Source organism: Pecten maximus, chromosome 19, assembly GCF_902652985.1.
Source record: "Pecten maximus chromosome 19, xPecMax1.1, whole genome shotgun sequence".
In the NCBI taxonomy this organism is placed as follows: domain Eukaryota; kingdom Metazoa; phylum Mollusca; class Bivalvia; order Pectinida; family Pectinidae; genus Pecten; species Pecten maximus.
The window spans coordinates 15,033,886-15,054,543 of record NC_047033.1 but is presented as its reverse complement, the minus strand read 5'-3'; the positions used below and the strand labels follow the sequence as shown (position 1 = coordinate 15,054,543).

Genomic DNA, 20,658 nt, shown 5'->3' with positions numbered 1-20,658 from the left:
CCAGCGGTGGTTATATATGTCTAATGTTCACTTAACATGCTATATCATTCTGTACAGCGGACATTAAAGACGCAAGAGTTTCTCAGACTCCGACCATTTACTTAACTGCAAAGTGGACCTAAAAAAGGCAAGAGTTTCTCAGACTAAGACCATTCACTTAACTGTAAAGAGGACCTAGAAAGGGCAAGTTTCTCAGACTAAGACCATTTACTTAACTGTAAAGTGGACCTAAAAAAGGCAACAGTTTCTCGGGCACACATGCCTTTCACCTAGGCAGCTGGGGTTCGATTCCCCGACTGGACGTGAAAAGGTATGGGCTTTTTCCAGGTACTCTGATTCCCTCCCGCAGTAAGACCCCCCACCCCATTTTTCAAACAAAGCATACAAGTCTCGCAGTGAATTCACCAAAATTCATGTTAGATACATGAAGAATGCACACAGTTCCACAAATATTTTCAGTTATTTTTAATTTGAAACTTTGCCTTATGATGTTTGATACAAAATATACACATCAATACAGAGTTTGGTATGTCAATCAAAGTTCTATCTGGGACATACCAACAAACAATGCCTACTGTATCACATTTACAGAAGACAATCTTTACACGCCCAAATTCCACACTCAGTACGCTACAATGTGTTTTACATCCAAACTTTATGTAAAATTAGCAAAGTGACAACTGTTATAGACAAAACAGACATTTACACAGATCTGAATCACTTGAAGGCTTATCTAGGATTCTTCAATGTTGATCTATCTCCTGTAGGTGTTTGTTTATTTATGTCTGTATGGACAGATGAGCAGTTTCTTATGGTCAAAAGTGTTTCATCAGCAAAAATATCTTCCGAAAATCTCAATCTCTGTTTAAATGTCACTTCCTCAAAATAGTTTTTGGTGAAATTTTAAACAGAATCAACAAACCTATTCTACATCACCGTTTTTTTCACCTGCAACCAAGATGAAATACTCTTAAAAAAGAATGACAATCTTTGTTAAACAAATGTTTGGGTTTCTGTAGTAATTATCTATAGAATCACATAGAAGTGACCATGGCAATTGATTAAGACACTTAGGTCTGATCCTGGTCAAACAGGTGTTTGATAGTGGGCCAGAGACCCTGTATCTGTGTACACTTTATCAGGTATCTATTTGACAGAGACCCTATTGTAACCATCCTCAGGTATGTCTCCCAATACTGGGGTCGCACACCTGTACAGTCTTCAGACAGGATATATCCTATCTAGATCTTTTATGCCAATCTTAGTCAATTAGGTGTTTATCATGAATGACAGGTACATGCAGTATTGTTAGTCATGTTCCCTATATCTGACATGTAACAAAGAGCAATAGGTCCTAATGCAAACATATACTTCAATATACAGCTGTATGATAATGTCCTTCCCTGTATTAAGATAGAAGGAGGGGTCGGCTACAGGTCACCTCAGATACAGGTGTGAGAGTTTGGTACAACCCAGCCTAGGTGATACTCCATTTGTATTACTCATGATCGAATTATTTTTTTAAATAAACAAATTAACTTATCCAAATCTGAAAACAACCAAAACATTTTCCACACCATTGATATCTGCAGACCCAAAAGAACTTCAGTGTGATCAACTATGAATAAATTTTTTCAACCCCTCGTCCACTAAAAGGCCAAAGGTCGTAACAGTGGACGCTAATAAAACCTGTTAATCATAATTATCACCATGCAATACCTGAAAAAGGAAACTAAACTTGCTTGGGTGCTACATTTATAAAGCAAGATTAATTAATCATGACAATGCCTTTTCAAATTAATAATATCCCCACCCCCATTCATCTGTACATAGAATTCTACTTCAGGCATCATCAACCAGGGAATCAGACAGTTCAACGGAAATGGAATCATTTAGCGAATTCACCGATTTCAGGATTCTTACCATTCCACATTGCTAAAAGCCTCATTGCACTGTCTGGAACTGGCCAATGAGAAATAACCTTTTACATAATACCCTTGACACATGACATTCCCAGACAATCTTAATATGGTCGCAACATGCAAGTAACCTAATTAGGGCCATAATGGTAGAGAGGACAGAGTCAAAACTGACCTAATTAGGGCCATAGTTTTAATAATTGACCTAATTTTCACCCTGATATTCTGTGTACACTTAATTAGGAGCCAGGACCAAGGAAATGGAGCATTAGGCGTGACAAAGAGGGGATAATCTATAACAGCTAAGTGCTGACACCAGTCACTATGGGACTCCACATCAACCAGGACATCAGTAAGCCTGATACCTGTAGAGTGACAGACCACACAACTGGTTTTGTGATGAGACATTTGCATATGTGACAATAAATTTGCTATGTGAGGAAATATTGTGACAAGATATTTGTTGAGTGACAAGACATTTGCTGTGGCGAGATATATTTTATGAAACAAAATATTTGTTGTGAAGAAATATTTGTTAAGTGACAAGATATTTGTTGTGACGATATTTGTTAAGTGACAAGATATTTGTTGTGAAGAGATATTTATTGTTAAGTGACAAGATATTTGTTGTGACGATATTTGTTGAGTGAAAGATATTTTTGTGAAGAGATATTTATTGTCAAGTGACAAGATATTTATTGTGACGAGACATTTGTTGTGACAAGATATTTGTTAAGTGACTGGATATATTTGTTGTGAAGAGATATTTGTCAAGTGACAAGATATTTGTTGTGATGAGACATTTGTTGTGACAAGATATTTGTTAAGTAACAAGATATGTTTGTTGTGAAGAGATATTTGTCAAGTGACAAGATATTTGTTGTGATGAGACATTTGTTGTGACAAGATATTTGTTAAGTAACAAGATATGTTTGTTGTGAAGAGATATTTGTCAAGTGACAAGATATTTGTTGTGACGATCGAGACATTTGTTGTGACAAGATATTTGTTAAGTGACCAGATATATTTGTTGTGACAATATTTGTTAAGTGACAAGATATTTGTTGTGACAAGACTTTTGTTGTGACAAGACATTTTTTGAGTGATATTAGATTGCCTGACATTTTGTGAGTATGATACCTGTTACATTTACCCCAATTGCAACAATTGTGTGTCCTAAACTGACTTTCCCTGTGTGATACATCAGCTGATACAAGGTATGAGAGTATGTTACACAGGACAATTTAAGTTTGAGTAAATGACAGGTGGTTGTAAGGATATTGAGGAAATAGAACATCAATCTGTTGTCCAACTGTGCCCATGTATCACTATAAGAACAGAGCTATGCTATAATTATCAGCTAATGGCACAAGGAACAGAATCTTATTCCCCTTGTGATCTGAGGAAAATTCTGCTAAAGAAAAGTAACTTAAATATGAAACTTAAAAGCTCTGAACATGTAAAAGGTTTGTCAGCAGTTCTTCCGATTAAAAAAACCAACATTAGTTATTAATGCCATTTTACTGTTTTAAATGTCATGACCTGCATGCTTTCCCTTCCCACATCTCTTGCATGTCAGTAAACGACTAAAACCCCTGAATTTCACAGACATGTCTAAGACATTTCATCAAAGTCAGCAAGAAGAAGCTTTTTCCTTCTGGTGACGAAATAATTAACAATATTCCAAGTACAGGATGACAAATCACAGCCATTCACCAGGATGTCCCATTAAAATGCACACGCATACAAAATTCCTGTCGTTTTCAAAACAGCCATACACTGACTCTCTGACACAACACATGCATGTACAAAGAAGGGATCTGGAGAAAACCAGCTTTAATTAGAATGAAACAGACCAGCAGGCCAAGATTCATCAATTGTTCATGACGGATAAACAGAGAAAGCCAAAATTAGTGGAATATTTAACATCAGACAAAGAAACATCATGTTTTTACACCCAGAGTGTTCATTACCTCAACATCAACCCCTGACATCAGTCCCTCCGACATCAGTCCCCCTGACATCAGTCCCTCCGACATCAGTCCCCTGACATCAGTCCCCCTGACATCAGTCCCCTGACATCAGTCCCTCCGACATCAGTCCCTCCGACATCAGTCCCCTGACATCAGTCCCCTGACATCAGTCCCTCCGACATCAGTCCCTCCGACATCAGTCCCCTGACATCAGTCCCCCCGACATCAGTCCCCCCGACATCAGTCCCCCCGACATCAGTCCCTCTGACATCAGTCCCCCTGACATCAGTCCCTCCGACATCAGTCCCCCTGACATCAGTCCCCCCGACATCAGTCCCCCCCCCCCCCCCCGACATCAGTCCCCCCCCCCCGACATCAGTCCCCCCCCGACATCAGTCCCCCTGACATCAGTCCCCCTGACATCAGTCCCTCCGACATCAGTCCTCCAACATCAGTCCCTCCGACATCAGTCCCCCCCCCGACATCAGTCCCCCCCCCCCGACATCAGTCCCCCTGACATCAGTCCCCCTGACATCAGTCTCCCTGACATCAGTCCCCCTGACATCAGTCCCCCTGACATCAGTCCCTCTGACATCAGTCCCCCTGACATCAGTCCCCTGACATCAGTCCCCCTGACATCAGTCCCTCTGACATCAGTCCCCTGACATCAGTCCCTCTGACATCAGTCCCCCTGACATCAGTCCCCTGACATCAGTCCCCCTGACATCAGTCCCCCTGACATCAGTCCCCTGACATCAGTCCCCCTGACATCAGTCCCCCTGACATCAGTCTCCCTGACATCAGTCCCCCTGACATCAGTCCCCCTGACATCAGTCCCTCTGACATCAGTCCCCTGACATCAGTCCCCTGACATCAGTCCCCCTGACATCAGTCCCCCTGACATCAGTCCCTCTGACATCAGTCCCCCTGACATCAGTCCCTCTGACATCAGTCCCCCTGACATCAGTCCCTCCGACATCAGTCCCCCTGACATCAGTCCCCCCGACATCAGTCCCCCCCCGACATCAGTCCCCCCCCCCGACATCAGTACCCCCCCGACATCAGTCCCCCTGACATCAGTCCCCCTGACATCAGTCTCTATGACATCAGTCCTCCGACATCAGTCCTCCAACATCAGTCCCTCCGACATCAGTCCCCCCCCCCGACATCAGTCCCCCCCCCGACATCAGTCCCCCTGACATCAGTCCCCCTGACATCAGTCCCCCTGACATCAGTCTCCCTGACATCAGTCCCCCTGACATCAGTCCCCCCGACATCAGTCCCCCCGACATCAGTCCCCCCCCGACATCAGTCCCCCCCCGACATCAGTCCCCCCCCGACATCAGTACCCCCCCCGACATCAGTCCCCCTGACATCAGTCCCCCTGACATCAGTCTCTATGACATCAGTCCTCCGACATCAGTCCTCCAACATCAGTCCCCCCCCCCGACATCAGTCCCCCCCCCCGACATCAGTCCCCCCCCCCCCCCCGACATCAGTCCCCCTGACATCAGTCCCCCTGACATCAGTCTCCCTGACATCAGTCCCCCTGACATCAGTCCCCCCGACATCAGTCCCCCCGACATCAGTCCCCCCGACATCAGTCCACCCGACATCAGTCCCCTGACATCAGTCCCCCTGACATCAGTCCCCCCGACATCAGTCCCCCCGACATCAGTCCCCCCGACATCAGTCCCCCCGACATCAGTCCCTCCGACATCAGTCCCCCCCGACATCAGTCCCCCCGACATCAGTCCCCCCGACATCAGTCCCCCCGACATCAGTCCCCCGACATCAGTCCCCCGACATCAGTCCCCCTGACATCAGTCCCCCTGACATCAGTCCCCCTGACATCAGTCCCCCTGACATCAGTCCCCCTGACATCAGTCTCTATGACATTAGTCCCCCTGACATCAGTCTCTATGACATCAGTCCCCCTGACATCAGTCCCCCTGACATCAGTCCCCCTGACATCAGTCTCTATGACATCAGTCCCCCTGACATCAGTCTCTATGACATCAGTCCACCTGACATCAGTCCCCCTGACATCAGTCTCTATGACATCAGTCCCCCTGACATCAGTCCACCTGACATCAGTCCCCCTGACATCAGTCCCCCTGACATCAGTCCCCCCCCCAACATCAGTCCCCTGACATCAGTCCCCCCAACATCAGTCCCCCTGACATCAGTCCCCCTGACATCAGTCCCCCCCCCCCGACATCAGTCCCCCGACATCAGTCCCCCTGACATCAGTCCCCTGACATCAGTCCCCCTGACATCAGTCCCCTGACATCAGTCCCCCTGACATCAGTCCCTCCGACATCAGTCCCCCGACATCAGTCCCCCAACATCAATCCCCCTGACATCAGTCCACCTGACATCAGTCCCCTGACATCAGTCCCCTGACATCAGTCCCCTGACATCAGACCCCCTGACATCAGTCCACCTGACATCAGTCCCCTGACATCAGTCCCCTGACATCAGTCCCCTGACATCAGACCCCCTGACATCAGTCCCCCCAACATCAGTCCCCTGACATCAGTCCCCCCAACATCAGTCCCCCTGACATCAGTCCCCCTGACATCAGTCCCCCCCCCCGACATCAGTCCCCCGACATCAGTCCCCCTGACATCAGTCCCCTGACATCAGTCCCCCTGACATCAGTCCCCTGACATCAGTCCCCCTGACATCAGTCCCTCCGACATCAGTCCCCCGACATCAGTCCCCCAACATCAATCCCCCTGACATCAGTCCACCTGACATCAGTCCCCTGACATCAGTCCCCTGACATCAGTCCCCTGACATCAGTCCCCCGACATCAGTCCCCCTGACATCAGTCCCCTGACATCAGTCCCCCTGACATCAGTCCCCTGACATCAGTCCCCCTGACATCAGTCCCTCCGACATCAGTCCCCCGACATCAGTCCCCCAACATCAATCCCCCTGACATCAGTCCACCTGACATCAGTCCCCTGACATCAGTCCCCTGACATCAGTCCCCTGACATCAGACCCCCTGACATCAGTCCCCCTGACATCAGTCACCCTGACATCAGTCCCCCCCCCCCCCCGACATCAGTCCCCTGACATCAGTCCCCCCCCCCCCCCCCCCACCGACATCAGTCCACCTGACATCAGTCCCCTGACATCAGTCCCAATGATATCAGTCCATCTGACCAACTCTTAGCAGCAGACAACAAAAGCCTATATACATATATATAAAGTTTTTAATGCGTTTCAGATTTTGACATTTAAAAACAATTTGTATTGGTCTAGAAACAGCCTAACTCAGAGCAGAGAATAACCAATTGTCCTGTATATATAATACAGGCTGATTTTTTGCTTGTAATTTTGCATCAGTTTATAACAGTGCATTTAATATCTGCAAATAAATAAACTATGGTGACTAAACTATCACCAAATACAATCAAAGAGTTGGCAATTTTTTCTAGTCCATTTGTGAGAAATTCAACCGAAAAATTGTTATTGTTCTCCCAGTAGACATGTTGAGACTATCCAAATATGGTCAATCATAAATACTATTATCAAAGTTCAAACAATATGTGTTTGAACTTAGCAATTTGACTTAATCTTCATTGAATCCTTGAACAAGTTACTTTACTCTGTTGTGTTCCAGCCTCCTCAGCCCTAACTGGTAGCTATAGGGCAGTGCAAGTATAATTGTTGTTTATAAGCCAGTGATTTTCTAACCCTAATTATACAGGGGCCTGTACCTTTGCCATTGGGAAAATATAGCTATATCTTTTTAATTTCGGCAAAAATGTACTTTCTTCCAAGCTCAAAAATAATCATAAAGTCAATGGTTTAATATCATTTTGAATAAGCATAATATAGCTATGATCAATCAATTATAGCATTGGCTTGTGAAAACATTATGTGAGATGTTATATGATCAATATTTCTTCATATTTATTAACAAACAAGGGAAAATATGAACTAAAAATTGGGAAAATACAGCAAATTTTCTTTAGGGGAAGGGGCCTGTAATCGGCCCCAAATCCATGCCAAAAAAATCACTGTAAGCCATCGACACTGAAATGGCAGCTCCGACTGTATGTTATCCAGTGGGTCAAGAAAGACATTGGCTGATACTACAAAGGCCTTTGAGATGGCTATACTATATTACTGTGATATACTGGTATATCAAAATCCAAATTATCATCTCATATCAACATATCAATTTACTAAAGAAGAATATGATTTAAACATATATCTCCACAAGTTTTTTACAACTTGTCTGACAAGCTAGACTGGATAACATATGTCTTCTTTAAGAAGGTTTTTATGGTATAAATTAAAATACATCATGTATAGACTTTAAAGGCTAAAAGACATCTGGGATACAAGAGGTCTCTCCTGTAAATTCTTACTTCTCTTTACATTAAACTTAAGTATGTGAATCTTGATTTAAATCTTTTACCACACCACAATTTTCTGTTTAATATTTCATGTTTTAAAGCAAATTATATTCAAATTTGAAAAAAAAAATCAATTATTCAGTTGGTAGCAGATTTCTTGTACATGGTAATTCATTCTGTGGCTTATATGGCTATTGACTCTATAGATCTAGTTCTTAAATGAAATATTTTGTTACATATTTGTATGTCTTTTTAGAGAACATTCCCGACAGGTGATGTCCCTCTCCACAGGTACACAAGATACAGGTAATATGATGCTCTAAAGCTTTAAAGAGAGTATTACAACTCTATACCTGTATGGTTGAACAGGTAAACTGCAGGTTCAGATAGAGTATACCAAAGCTAATGTTATACCTAGCTAGGCCAGGTTTATAAAAACAGCTTAACATCCTAACACAAATCTTGAATATATCTATAAATATAAAAAAAAAATATCAAAATCTACTGAAAATTACATGCATATTTATTTGCAGATATTCAAGCTTACTATCTGAAACGAAACCCAGGGAAACAATTAAATATTTAAGATTGTTCAGAAGCTCACAGAATATAATGCAAGCTAACAATGCTTGATACAGGGCTCAAATATCCATGTGACCTGTCCAGGTGAGGTCATCCACTGACAGAGTCCCACAGCCATACAGGTGTGTTACATTCATACACCTATAATACACACTGTAGTACACACAGGTTAGTGTGTGTGTATATATTGTGCACATGTCTGAGATACATTATGCAAAATTGGAAGTTACATGAAACAGAATGTATATGGAGTATCTATATTAGGATATAGGTATGAATTTACCCAGCAGGTATACACACTGACTTTGATCTTCTGTCAGGTCAATTATAAGTACAACAGGTAAAGTTTCACCTTGTACTGACTAACTTATGACAGGTAGAAAGTTACAGGTACAATTGCCATGGATTCACCTGTGTATCGCCTATGATAATATCATCACAGATCTATAGAAAGAAACTACGATTTAATCATTACATAAAAAATTCCAGGTAAAATAACGAAATTTTTTTTTTAACAGACTATGGTAAATAAATTAAAAGCAAAATGTCCTCAAAATTATCAATATGACCTTGGAATATCATATCTTATTAAATCACAGGTAAAATCATACAATTATATGAATATTCATGACGTTCCAATTCAATCAACAAGCTATAACAAACATTCCGCACCTTAATACACATATCACAAATTAAACTTTAAGTTAAATTAACATTAGTGTGACCGACACAAATAACTCTCAATCAAGTATTACTCCTAAAAGTAAATAAAAGATATTGAAGGGAAGTATGGGTATTCAGGTGACACATTTAAATATACTTTTGCATGTTACCTGCTACTTCGATCAACATGGATAATTTAAAGTGGACTGCATAAATTCACAAGAGTGTTGCAGCAAAAATATCACTGAATATTTCATTAATAGAACAATATCATTGTTCTAAAATATATTGATAGAAACTTATTTTCCAAGTTTGAAGACAATGCTCTATTTTATTTTGATCTCATTTTGGCAATTCATGATATAATCCAAGTAAATGTACAACTGTAGCATATCAATTGAGATATTGGCCAAACTGATTTTGAAATGTATGTAAGTTTTCAAGATGGTTGAATCAGATTAAATGTCAAATGTATTATAAAATGGTATTGAAATTATGAATCGGCCAAACTGTTTTTAACATGTACATTAATTAAGTTGTCAAGATGGCCGAATCAGATTAAATGTCAAATATATTATGAAATTTTGTATGCGATTCAATTCTAACTAAAGCAAATTTGTATATCACATTATGTAAGAAATTGTATAATAGCTTTCAGTTCACCGTGCCCACATATACATACGGTAGTATTACTGTTTGAACCTGATCTTCTCTGCCTGATAGAGGTAATGTCCAGTAATAAGTCCTGGGGGTTAATTATCCTGGGAAAATAAGCTGTACACATCTATATCTAGATTTAACCTAAATTTGACCTTAAATGTACAGACCAAAAGGTGCTGGGAGGAAGGTTTGATTCCCAAATAGAGTGTGAAAATGTATTGGACCCCTCGCATACTTTCGTCTGAACTGGCAAGAGCGATATATGCAGTAACACACTCCCCCATTCAACTAGACCATCAGGCGGGTTTGATTCCCCGATTGGGTGTGAAAACGTATTAGGTCATTTTTCCAACTTTGGTTTTCAGTTTAGACCCCTCGTTGGTTTACAGTTTAGACCCCTCGTTGGTTTACAGTTTAGACCCCTCATTGGTTTACAGTTTAGACCCCTCGTTGGTTTAGTTTAGACCCTCATTGGTTTAGTTTAGACCCTCATTGGTTTCCAGTTAAGACCCCTCGTTGGTTTACAGTTTAGACCCCTCGTTGGTTTACAGTTTAGACCCTCGTTGGTTTAGTTTAGACCCCTCGTTGGTTTAGTTTAGACCCCTCATTGGTTTACAGTTTAGACCCTCGTTGGTTTACAGTTTAGACCCCTCGTTGGTTTACAGTTTAGACCCCTCGTTGGTTTACAGTTTAGACCCTCGTTGGTTTACAGTTTAGACCCCTCGTTGGTTTACAGTTTAGACCCCTCGTTGGTTTACAGTTTAGACCCCTTGTTGGTTTACAGTTTAGACACCTCGTTGGTTTACAGTTTAGACCCCTTGCATGCTCACATCTAGGCCATTTTCATAATGAGAAGAATTTACATCCTGTTGTACCCTGGCCACAGATCCTACCGAGTTGTTGTGATGTATCAAGTGGCTAGTGTATACTTACATATTATCTACCTGGTCAGGTAAAGAATAAATCACAGCCCTGACAGACACATGCACATGAATTTTAGACTTTTCTCTATTACAGCTAATGTGTACCGTGTACAATTCTCTATCAATGTACAACAGCACTTTGTTACCTGTCTCTACAATTTAATTGACTTTATCGACACACCTGTGATCATCTTCTAACACATCCTTTTGTCCATAAGACAATTTAATACATAATCATGTAACATAATTATGTATTTTTGCTAATTAATAGATATTTGAGTAAAGAGTACTCAACTAATGTAATTTCATTGTTTCTAGTAGAGAGAAATACACAGATAGCCTATATATTAAAACCCATCTGTAACGCTTTTTTTTAAATTGTCTTAATAATTTTGAAACTGGCTTCCATTGACTAACAACAGCTAAGTCAAGCCTCCCCTGTGTGGGTATATTTAGGTTTGTATTGTTAAACGTCCTATCGACATGTACAGCTAAGGCCATTTAATTAGGACGGCTGAATTCTGTTATAAAATTTAATATCCAATGTATCATATTTTGCGTTGCTATAGGTGTGAGTAACTGTGTTTGTGTACAGGCAATTAAGTTTGATATCCTAAATTACAGCACATTTGTTTAGTGGTGGGGTAGAACAGTGGTTAAATCAAACACTCTGACTTTTCACCTAGGCGACCTGGGATGAAATCCTTGATTAGACTAGAAAAAGTCACTCCAGTTTCTCGGTACAGTTAATGAGAGCCCTTGTCTGACCCCTTTCCATCCGGGCCAACACATTCTTTTGCAATTATAAATCAGCATATATGTTACATAACATGGCGACCATCATGTTACATGGCGACCATCATGTTACCCTCGACTGTAATCTGTATCCACACCTTTACATTAAATCTGTTAATGTATATATTGTCCACAGGTGTCTCCCACCTGTCCCCCAAACAGGTATATACACCAGGTATATAGATCTACTGTAAAAAAAAGCTTAAGATATCACAATTGCTGGTCTTGTGTGTATGATTACACTTGGTGTCCGTCACTTTAAACACAGACATTAAAAACAATAATTTTTTGTAGTACATTTATTTATTTTAATACTACATTATGCTAGTGTAGTATTATATAAGTATTCTGAAAAAAAAAATGGAATTGTCAAAGAAACTTTTATCTTGAATCATAAACTTTCTTTTTTTTATTTACATTTAAAAGTTGGAAATAAATCTATAAACAAATAAATGTAAAACATCTTTTGGAAGATAATTGCCTGTGGATTCATTTGATGGACTAACGTAGGCTTGTCAGACAATTTGAATTTGTCGTAAACATTTTAATTTATATACATGTATGTATATATACATATATATTGATGAGTGTAATATCACCGTCAGTAATTTTTGTAGGTTTTTTTCAGTACAGCTAGTCCAGAGCACCATTTACAGAATTCTGGGTCCCAATACTAAGAGATATAAAGCCAATACACAAAATTAGATGGAGTCCCATAGGAAAAAACAGGAGCCTCAAAAAACACCCATAATTGAATGTATTTAATTATAGATGTTTTATTGTCAAGAAACAAAGGGAAAAGAAATAATTAAGGTAGCATTAAATCTTTGTAAACTTTATACAAGTCCTTTCCCTGAAATCTTTCGTTGCAGATTATTCCCTGAATGTTTATTTCTACCTGTCAGGTAAAACAATTTCATGAATAAGTCATGATCATGATTTATCTTGTACAGCGTATATGATGACTTCAAATTTCTCTCTGCCAGTCAAAGTATTTTGCACAGGAATTAATCAAATCATTAACTATATAACATATATGTTGTGTAGTATATGGAATTCTAATTGAATTAAATCTGAATCAGTTAGCAAAAAATTTGATAAATCTCCCACAGCCTCGAGCTATGAGTCAAATCTTCCGTTGTCAACTGAACTGTTATGTTTATGATACCATCCAACATTGACAAGGAAATTGCCAGACATCCTTCACCACACAGAGTGAAGAATTCAGCTTCATGAAAAGAAATTAATTGATTTTTTATTAATTTAGAAATTATGTTAATTTCTATTCTTTAGAGTATGGAAAGTTTCTGTGAGCAGTTCTGTAAAAATTAAAAAGTTTTGTAGCTAACTGACGTCTTGAGCCATTGTGGTGAAGCAGGTGGCAGCAGCGTTGGAACCATTTAGGCAGATTCATCATAACGTTTTGTATGAATTATGGATAAAGAAACATTATGATGATACAGACTCAGCAGTGGGTGTAATCAGCTATCTTCATCGATTAAATGTGGAATTATATATTGCTGTACAGAATACTGCAAGAACTGACCCTGGCGTAGGTGCTTTTGATTTTAACAGCCAAAATTTTTATTTATTATCAAAAGTTACTGGTATGTGTGTTTGATTCTTTATCATGCACCTACTGATGCTGAGATAACACAACAGCCAATTCTACTGTCAAATATACCACAACAGCCAATTCTACTGTCAAATACAACAACATCCATTTCTACTGTCGAATACCACAACAGCCAATTCTACAACAGCCAATTCTACTGTCGAATACCACAACAGCCAATTCTACTGTCAAATACCACAACAGCCAATTCTACTGTCGAATACCACAACAGCCAATTCTACTGTCGAATACCACAACAGCCAATTCTACTGTCGAATACCACAACAGCCAATTCTACTGTCAAATACCACAACAGCCAATTCTACTGTCGAATACCACAACAGCCAATTCTACTGTCAAATACCACAACAGCCAATTCTACTGTCGAATACCACAACAGCCAATTCTACTGTCGAATACCACAACATCCATTACTACAACAGTATATTCTACTCTCAATTAAAAGTCAAATATCACAACTTCCTCTTCTACTGTCAAACGACACAACAACTAATTGTAATGTGAATTAACACAATAGTCAATTCCACTGTCAAACGACACAACAACTAATTGTAATGTGAATTAACACAATAGTCAATTCCACTGTCAAGTAACACAACAGCTAATTCAACTATCAATTGAACAATATATGTTCTATCATTAACTAACAGAATTGTATTGTCAAATACCACAGCAATCAATTCTACTGTCAAATACCACAACATCCATTTCTTATGTCAAACTACAACAGCCGATTCTACTGTCAATTAACATAACAGTTGATTATATTGTCAATTAACAGTACATTTTACAGTCAAATGTCCTCTTCTACCATCAAAGAACATTCAATTCAACTGTCAAACAACACAACAGCTAATTCTTCCATCAAATAACACAATCAATAGTCAATTCTACTGTCAAATAACACTACATCAAAGTCTACTATCCACCACAACAGCCAATTCTACTATCAAATACTACAACAGTCAATTGTACTGTCAAATACCACAAGAGTCAATTTTACTGTCAAATATACCACAACAGTCAATGCTACTGTCAAATATACCACAACAGTCAATTTTACTGTCAAATACCACAACAGTCAATGCTACTGTCAAATAACACAACAGTCAATTCTACTGTCAAATACCACAACAGTCAATTCTACTGTCAAATACCACAACAGTCAATTTTACTGTCAAATACCACAACAGTCAATTTTACTGTCAAATACCACAAGTCAATTCTACTGTCAAATACCACAACAGTCAATTCTACTGACAAATACCACAACAGTCAATTCTACTGACAAATACCACAACAGTCAATTCTACTGTCAAATACCACAACAGTCAATTTTACTGTCAAATACCACAACAGTCAATTCTACTGTCAAATACCACAACAGTCAATTCTACTGTCGAATACCACAACAGTCAATTCTACTGTCAAATACCACAACAGTCAATTCTACTGACAAATACCACAAGTCAATTCTACTGTTAAATACCACAACAGTCAATTCTACTGTCAAATACCACAACAGTCAATTCTACTGTCGAATACCACAACAGTCAATTTTACTGTCAAATAACACAACAGTCAATGCTACTGTCAAATACCACAAGTCAATTTTACTGTCAAATACCACAACAGTCAATTCTACTATCAAATACCACAACAGCCAATTCTACTGTCAAATATCACAACAGTCAATTCTACTGTCAAATACCACAACAGTCAATTCTACTGTCAAATACCACAACAGCCAATTCTACTGTCAAATATCACAACAGTCAATTCTACTATCAAATACCACAACAGTCAATTCTACTATCAAATACAACAACAGTCAATTCTACTATCAAATACAACAGTCAATTCTACTGTCAAATACCACAACAGCCAATTCTACTGTCAAATATCACAACAGTCAATTCTACTGTCAAATACCACAACAGTCAATTCTACTGTCAAATACCACAACAGCCAATTCTACTGTCAAATACCACAACAGTCAATTCTACTGTCAAATACCACAACAGTCAATTCTACTGTCAAATATCACAACAGTCAATTCTACTGTCAAATACCACAACAGTCAATTCTACTGTCAAATACCACAACAGTCAATTCTACTGTCAAATATACCACAACAGTCAATTCTACTGTCAAATACCACAACAGTCAATTCTACTGTCAAATACCACAACAGTCAATTCTACTGTCAAATACCACAACAGTCAATTCTACTGTCAAATACCACAACAGTCAATTCTACTGTCAAATACCACAACAGTCAATTCTACTGTCAAATACCACAACAGTCAATTCTACTGTCAAATACCACAACAGTCAATTCTACTGTCAAATACCACAAGTCAATTCTACTGTCAAATACCACTACAGTCAATTCTACTGTCAAATACCACTACAGTCAATTCTACTGTCAAATACCACAAGTCAATGCTACTGTCAAATATCACAACAGTCAATTCTACTGTCAAATACCACAACAGTCAATTCTACTGACAAATACCACAACAGTCAATTCTACTGACAAATACCACTACAGTCAATTCTACTGTCAAATACCACAAGTTAATTCTACTGACAAATACCACAACAGTCAATTCTACTGACAAATACCACAACAGTCAATTCTACTGTCAAATACCACAACAGTCAATTCTACTGTCAAATACCACAAGTCAATTCTACTGACAAATACCACAACAGTCAATTCTACTGTCAAATACCACAACAGTCAATTCTACTGTCAAATACCACAACAGTCAATTCTACTGTCAAATACCACAAGTCAATTCTACTGTCAAATACCACAACAGTCAATTCTACTGTCAAATACCACAACAGTCAATTCTACTGTCAAATACCACAAGTCAATGCTACTGTCAAATATCACAACAGTCAATTCTACTGTCAAATACCACAACAGTCAATTCTACTGACAAATACCACAACAGTCAATTCTACTGACAAATACCACTACAGTCAATTCTACTGTCAAATACCACAAGTCAATTCTACTGACAAATACCACTACAGTCAATTCTACTGTCAAATACCACTACAGTCAATTCTACTGTCAAATACCACAACAGTCAATTTTACTGTCAAATACCACAACAGTCAATTCTACTGTCAATCAACCACTAGCCTTTTACTATCAGAAGTTGTGTAACAGTTCATTATATATGTGACCACATTATTCCTTGTAGGAAATGAAGGAAGGAAACATTCATATCCTGTATGTTTGTAACTTTAGGGAATTTAAAAATGCATTGTGAAATGTGGTAGAAGATCAACATTAGTCAATATTATAGTCTACTATACACTGTCAAATTAATTAAATAATTACCCCGATGACCAGAGGACTATTGGTAATCAGGATCAATCATTTTAAATATCAGCAGAAGTCACTACTGCTGCACGTCATGGCACCGTGCCAGTTTGTCTTCACTCCAATATCACCCCGATATGATTATCACCCCAATATCACCCTGAAGCATTATTGGTAAAAGTGCTGGACATGAAAGTCAATATTAACACCTGTACAACTAATTGGACCACACATATACAGAACCTGTAAATAACAATAATGTAAATCTAAACCTCGTTAACAGCTGGCCCGTATAGGTAAACATCACATGTAGAAGACCAACCAGAAATAGAAATGGTATCTGAAATACACCATACCAAGGGTATGGTATGGGTTACGGGGTATGGTATCCATGTCTGGATTTCAATATTGAATTAAAATTCTTATTGACAACAACTGGCAGACAAAAGAATGAGCATGGGGCTTGAAATATTGACCATCATTGATTTGTACCAGGTGTCGGGTATATGGGCCTGTACAGGTAAATATATCTCGTTAACAGGTACACTGGGTACCTGTAAAACTAAACTACAAAACCAACATGACTTCTGCCTTGAGGCAGTGTGTAAACATGGCTACTCTATCGAAAATTATTGTTGAACAATATTCATGATTTGTACTAAAGAAAAGATACATGCTTAGGCTAAAAGATACTGATGGCTTTATATGATGGAGCTGTGTGCTATTATTTCAGAACTTAAATTCTCGTGTATGAGACAGAGAAGACCTTCTACACAGTAGCCAGAAGGATTCAAATCTATTTGAATAATCAGCTTAATTAATTAGGCATATGGCTTTGTTTATGGTCATTGTGCCCTATGTATTGATTCAGGGTAAACAGTGATGATACCGGCCAGGTCATAATGTACACGATCAGGCCAGGTTGTCATGTACTACACATGTACGATACGATATCAGGACAAACAGCCAACATCCAACCCACATCTCATCCTCAAATACCACCATCCAACCCACATCCCATCCTCAAATACCCGCATCATCTTTACAAAATCTATTTATTATGTTTTATTTCAATTTATGTTGTTTTATCAATTCTAGAATGTATTTTTGAGACCATGGACTTTTAAATCATGATTGAAGAACATTTCTAGAATTCTGAATTTGAATCTGCTATAAGTCTGTAACCATGGTAATATACTATCCGCAATATCTCTTTCAGAACTGCTTTTGAGAATATTCTCTTTAACTCAATAACCCTGGTAAATACTATCCACAATATCTCTCTCCGCTAGAGAGAACTTCTCTTTAACTATATTATACCTGGTAAATACTAACTATTTTTGTTAAGAATTGCTCTGCTTCATTTTAATACTAGATTATCTCCCCCTAGTTTGAAACTTGGGTATCGATCCTCATCGAGACCAAAATCATAAAGCTCAATATTATTAATAATTCTAATATTCTTGAGACAGGTGGCCAGTCTACCGAAGTACATATGCATTGAAATAGATTTATATGAAAACAATATTTTAAAAAGCTTTTAGTTTTAAATTCATTGTAACAACGGTAAAAAAAATCATTTTGATTTCATATACATGTATCCTAAATTTTGATAGACAACACATACATGTACAAGTACTTGATTCAGAAGATGGAACATTCCAGATGCAGAAATTCTTAAAGACTGTCGAAATAATTACAGGTTAAAATAATTATTGTTACACAACCAAAATTGAATACCTGGGGTATGTGTTTCTCGCTGATGATCAGTCCACGATCAGTTGAAAAATAATATGAATACAAATATTCTATTTTTGTCACACTTGCATTAAATATAGACCATAAGAAAGAATAAAAAAAACTATTTAATCTCGTTTCTAACAACTTCAGGTTGGTATAAAATAATATATATTGTTACAATTCAACATCTGAATTTTAAATTGTTGAAATCATCTGTTTTAAATAAAAAAAATAATTTTGTTATGTATTGGAGTAGAATTATTTCAGGATGCATTTGTTAATTGCTGGACTGGTAGGCAGTATGTCAGATCTGGGAGTGTATCTCAAAGGCCTTTGTCAAAAATATTTGTTAAAGAGAGTTAACCATTACATACAATGTATAATATGGAACCTGACCTAGTTCTGCCACAATAAATACTGGTTACGGTTGAATAAATATTGAAATTTACAGAAATATATGAAATATTTTGTAACAATTACAGGCATTAGCTAAAACATGCACTGATCATGATAAAAAAAGAAAAGAAAATCTTTGTGTTCAAGTTTAAGTTGCCTTGATAGAAACAACTACACTAATGTATTTAAATATCCTTAAATCTATTGAAATAATTTGATTTGTATCATTATAAAATATAATACAATATTAATCACCATAATAAACAAACTGTCCAGCATAAAGATAAACATGTGGGATGGGTCCCAGTTTTGCAGACTTGCTCTACACACTTCAAGTAGGTCACACAACACAGGTGTTTACAGGTGAAATTACAGGTACACTAACTTTTTTTACAGTCAACCCAAACTGTTTCAATGCAAAGTCACTATCAAACAATACATTTTCATTAAAGAAAAATCTATAAAAATAACAAACATGTGTTTCGTGATCTCTAAAAGTTAGCTGTCATGTGACTAGGTAAGTCCGCCATTTTATCCGGCAATAGGTGCAAGACAGGTGTATATACCACAATGACAGGTGTGCAAATCCGAAATCTTTTGAATATCTTCTTAATTTTCCTGAATAGCCGACTTAACGGAAATACCGTTATGTACTAATTGCCCATAATTGGATAAGTTATGTCACTTAGCACCCGATTGTTCAGGTGTAAACAGACCCCTTCCCATGACGGTGTCACACCTGTACGACGAGTTTCGTAAGGACGAAATATACGTACTCATCTCAAAGTTTATTTACACTGATCTGATTTACAAGGTAATAACACATCTGTTAGGCAAGTCTTTAACAAGTTGTGATAAACTAAATCGACACCAAATGGTAAAGTGTATAACAACAAATTATGTTCAAAGTCACTCAACCAAAAGCAAAATCGAAAATTAGTTAGAGAGGGGTCATTCCGGGGGCACCAAAGGGTGTTTTTCACATAACTGGCAAATGACCTTCTCTTCAGTCAGTGTCACTACAAAATCAATTTTATTTAAACACGGAAGAATGAAATAACTACACTACGTATAATTTGTGACACACATAACTCTGAAATGTCAACACTAGTTGTCACACAGTCCCCGGACGAGCCCTGATAATAAGCCTTACCTTGAGCCGGGGGTGACAATGCTAGCAGACAGTGTACCGCTAAGAAATACAACAATTTGGTGCCGATCGGCCTGCTTCTACTCATCATCATCCGCATCTTCGGCGGAATAAGTCCTCCGAACGTAAATAATGTATCACCACAACTCAGTACATTCAACAACACTGCCGTAGGAACACATTTGTGTAAAATCCAGGAGAAGCCATGTGCATGTCCTACGTGTTCCGCGGTTAACAGAGAAATACGGGAAATCTCTCGCTCATTCAATGAAAACAGGAGAATTATCGTGACGTCACACTGCAGGTCTAAATTTAGCACGCAGTAGAGTCTCATGTAAAGTCAAGGTAGCTCCCCTTGAAACGCCGAAACGGGGTTTAAACGAATTCAATGATTCAATGTTATATAAAAGTTGTATTCCCACCAAACAAAACAAGGGATCAAGGGCGATTTAAGATGAAAAGATAAAGAAATTCACGAGACATTAAGAAAAATAATGACA

The 20,658-nt window shown here is 38.6% G+C and overlaps 1 protein-coding gene across 1 annotated transcript in view; it reads right to left on the bottom strand.

Annotated features, from left to right (window-relative positions):
- The window catches only part of LOC117317934 (prolow-density lipoprotein receptor-related protein 1-like), a 228,137-nt gene extending 207,755 nt beyond the window's left edge, over positions 1 to 20,382 (bottom strand). The window contains exon 1 of the mRNA XM_033872903.1: positions 20,162 to 20,382. Within this exon, the coding sequence (XP_033728794.1) occupies positions 20,162 to 20,258 (97 nt within the window). The 5' untranslated portion in view covers positions 20,259 to 20,382. The remainder of the gene's footprint in view (positions 1 to 20,161) is intronic.
- Between the last annotated feature and the right edge of the window lie 276 nt (positions 20,383 to 20,658).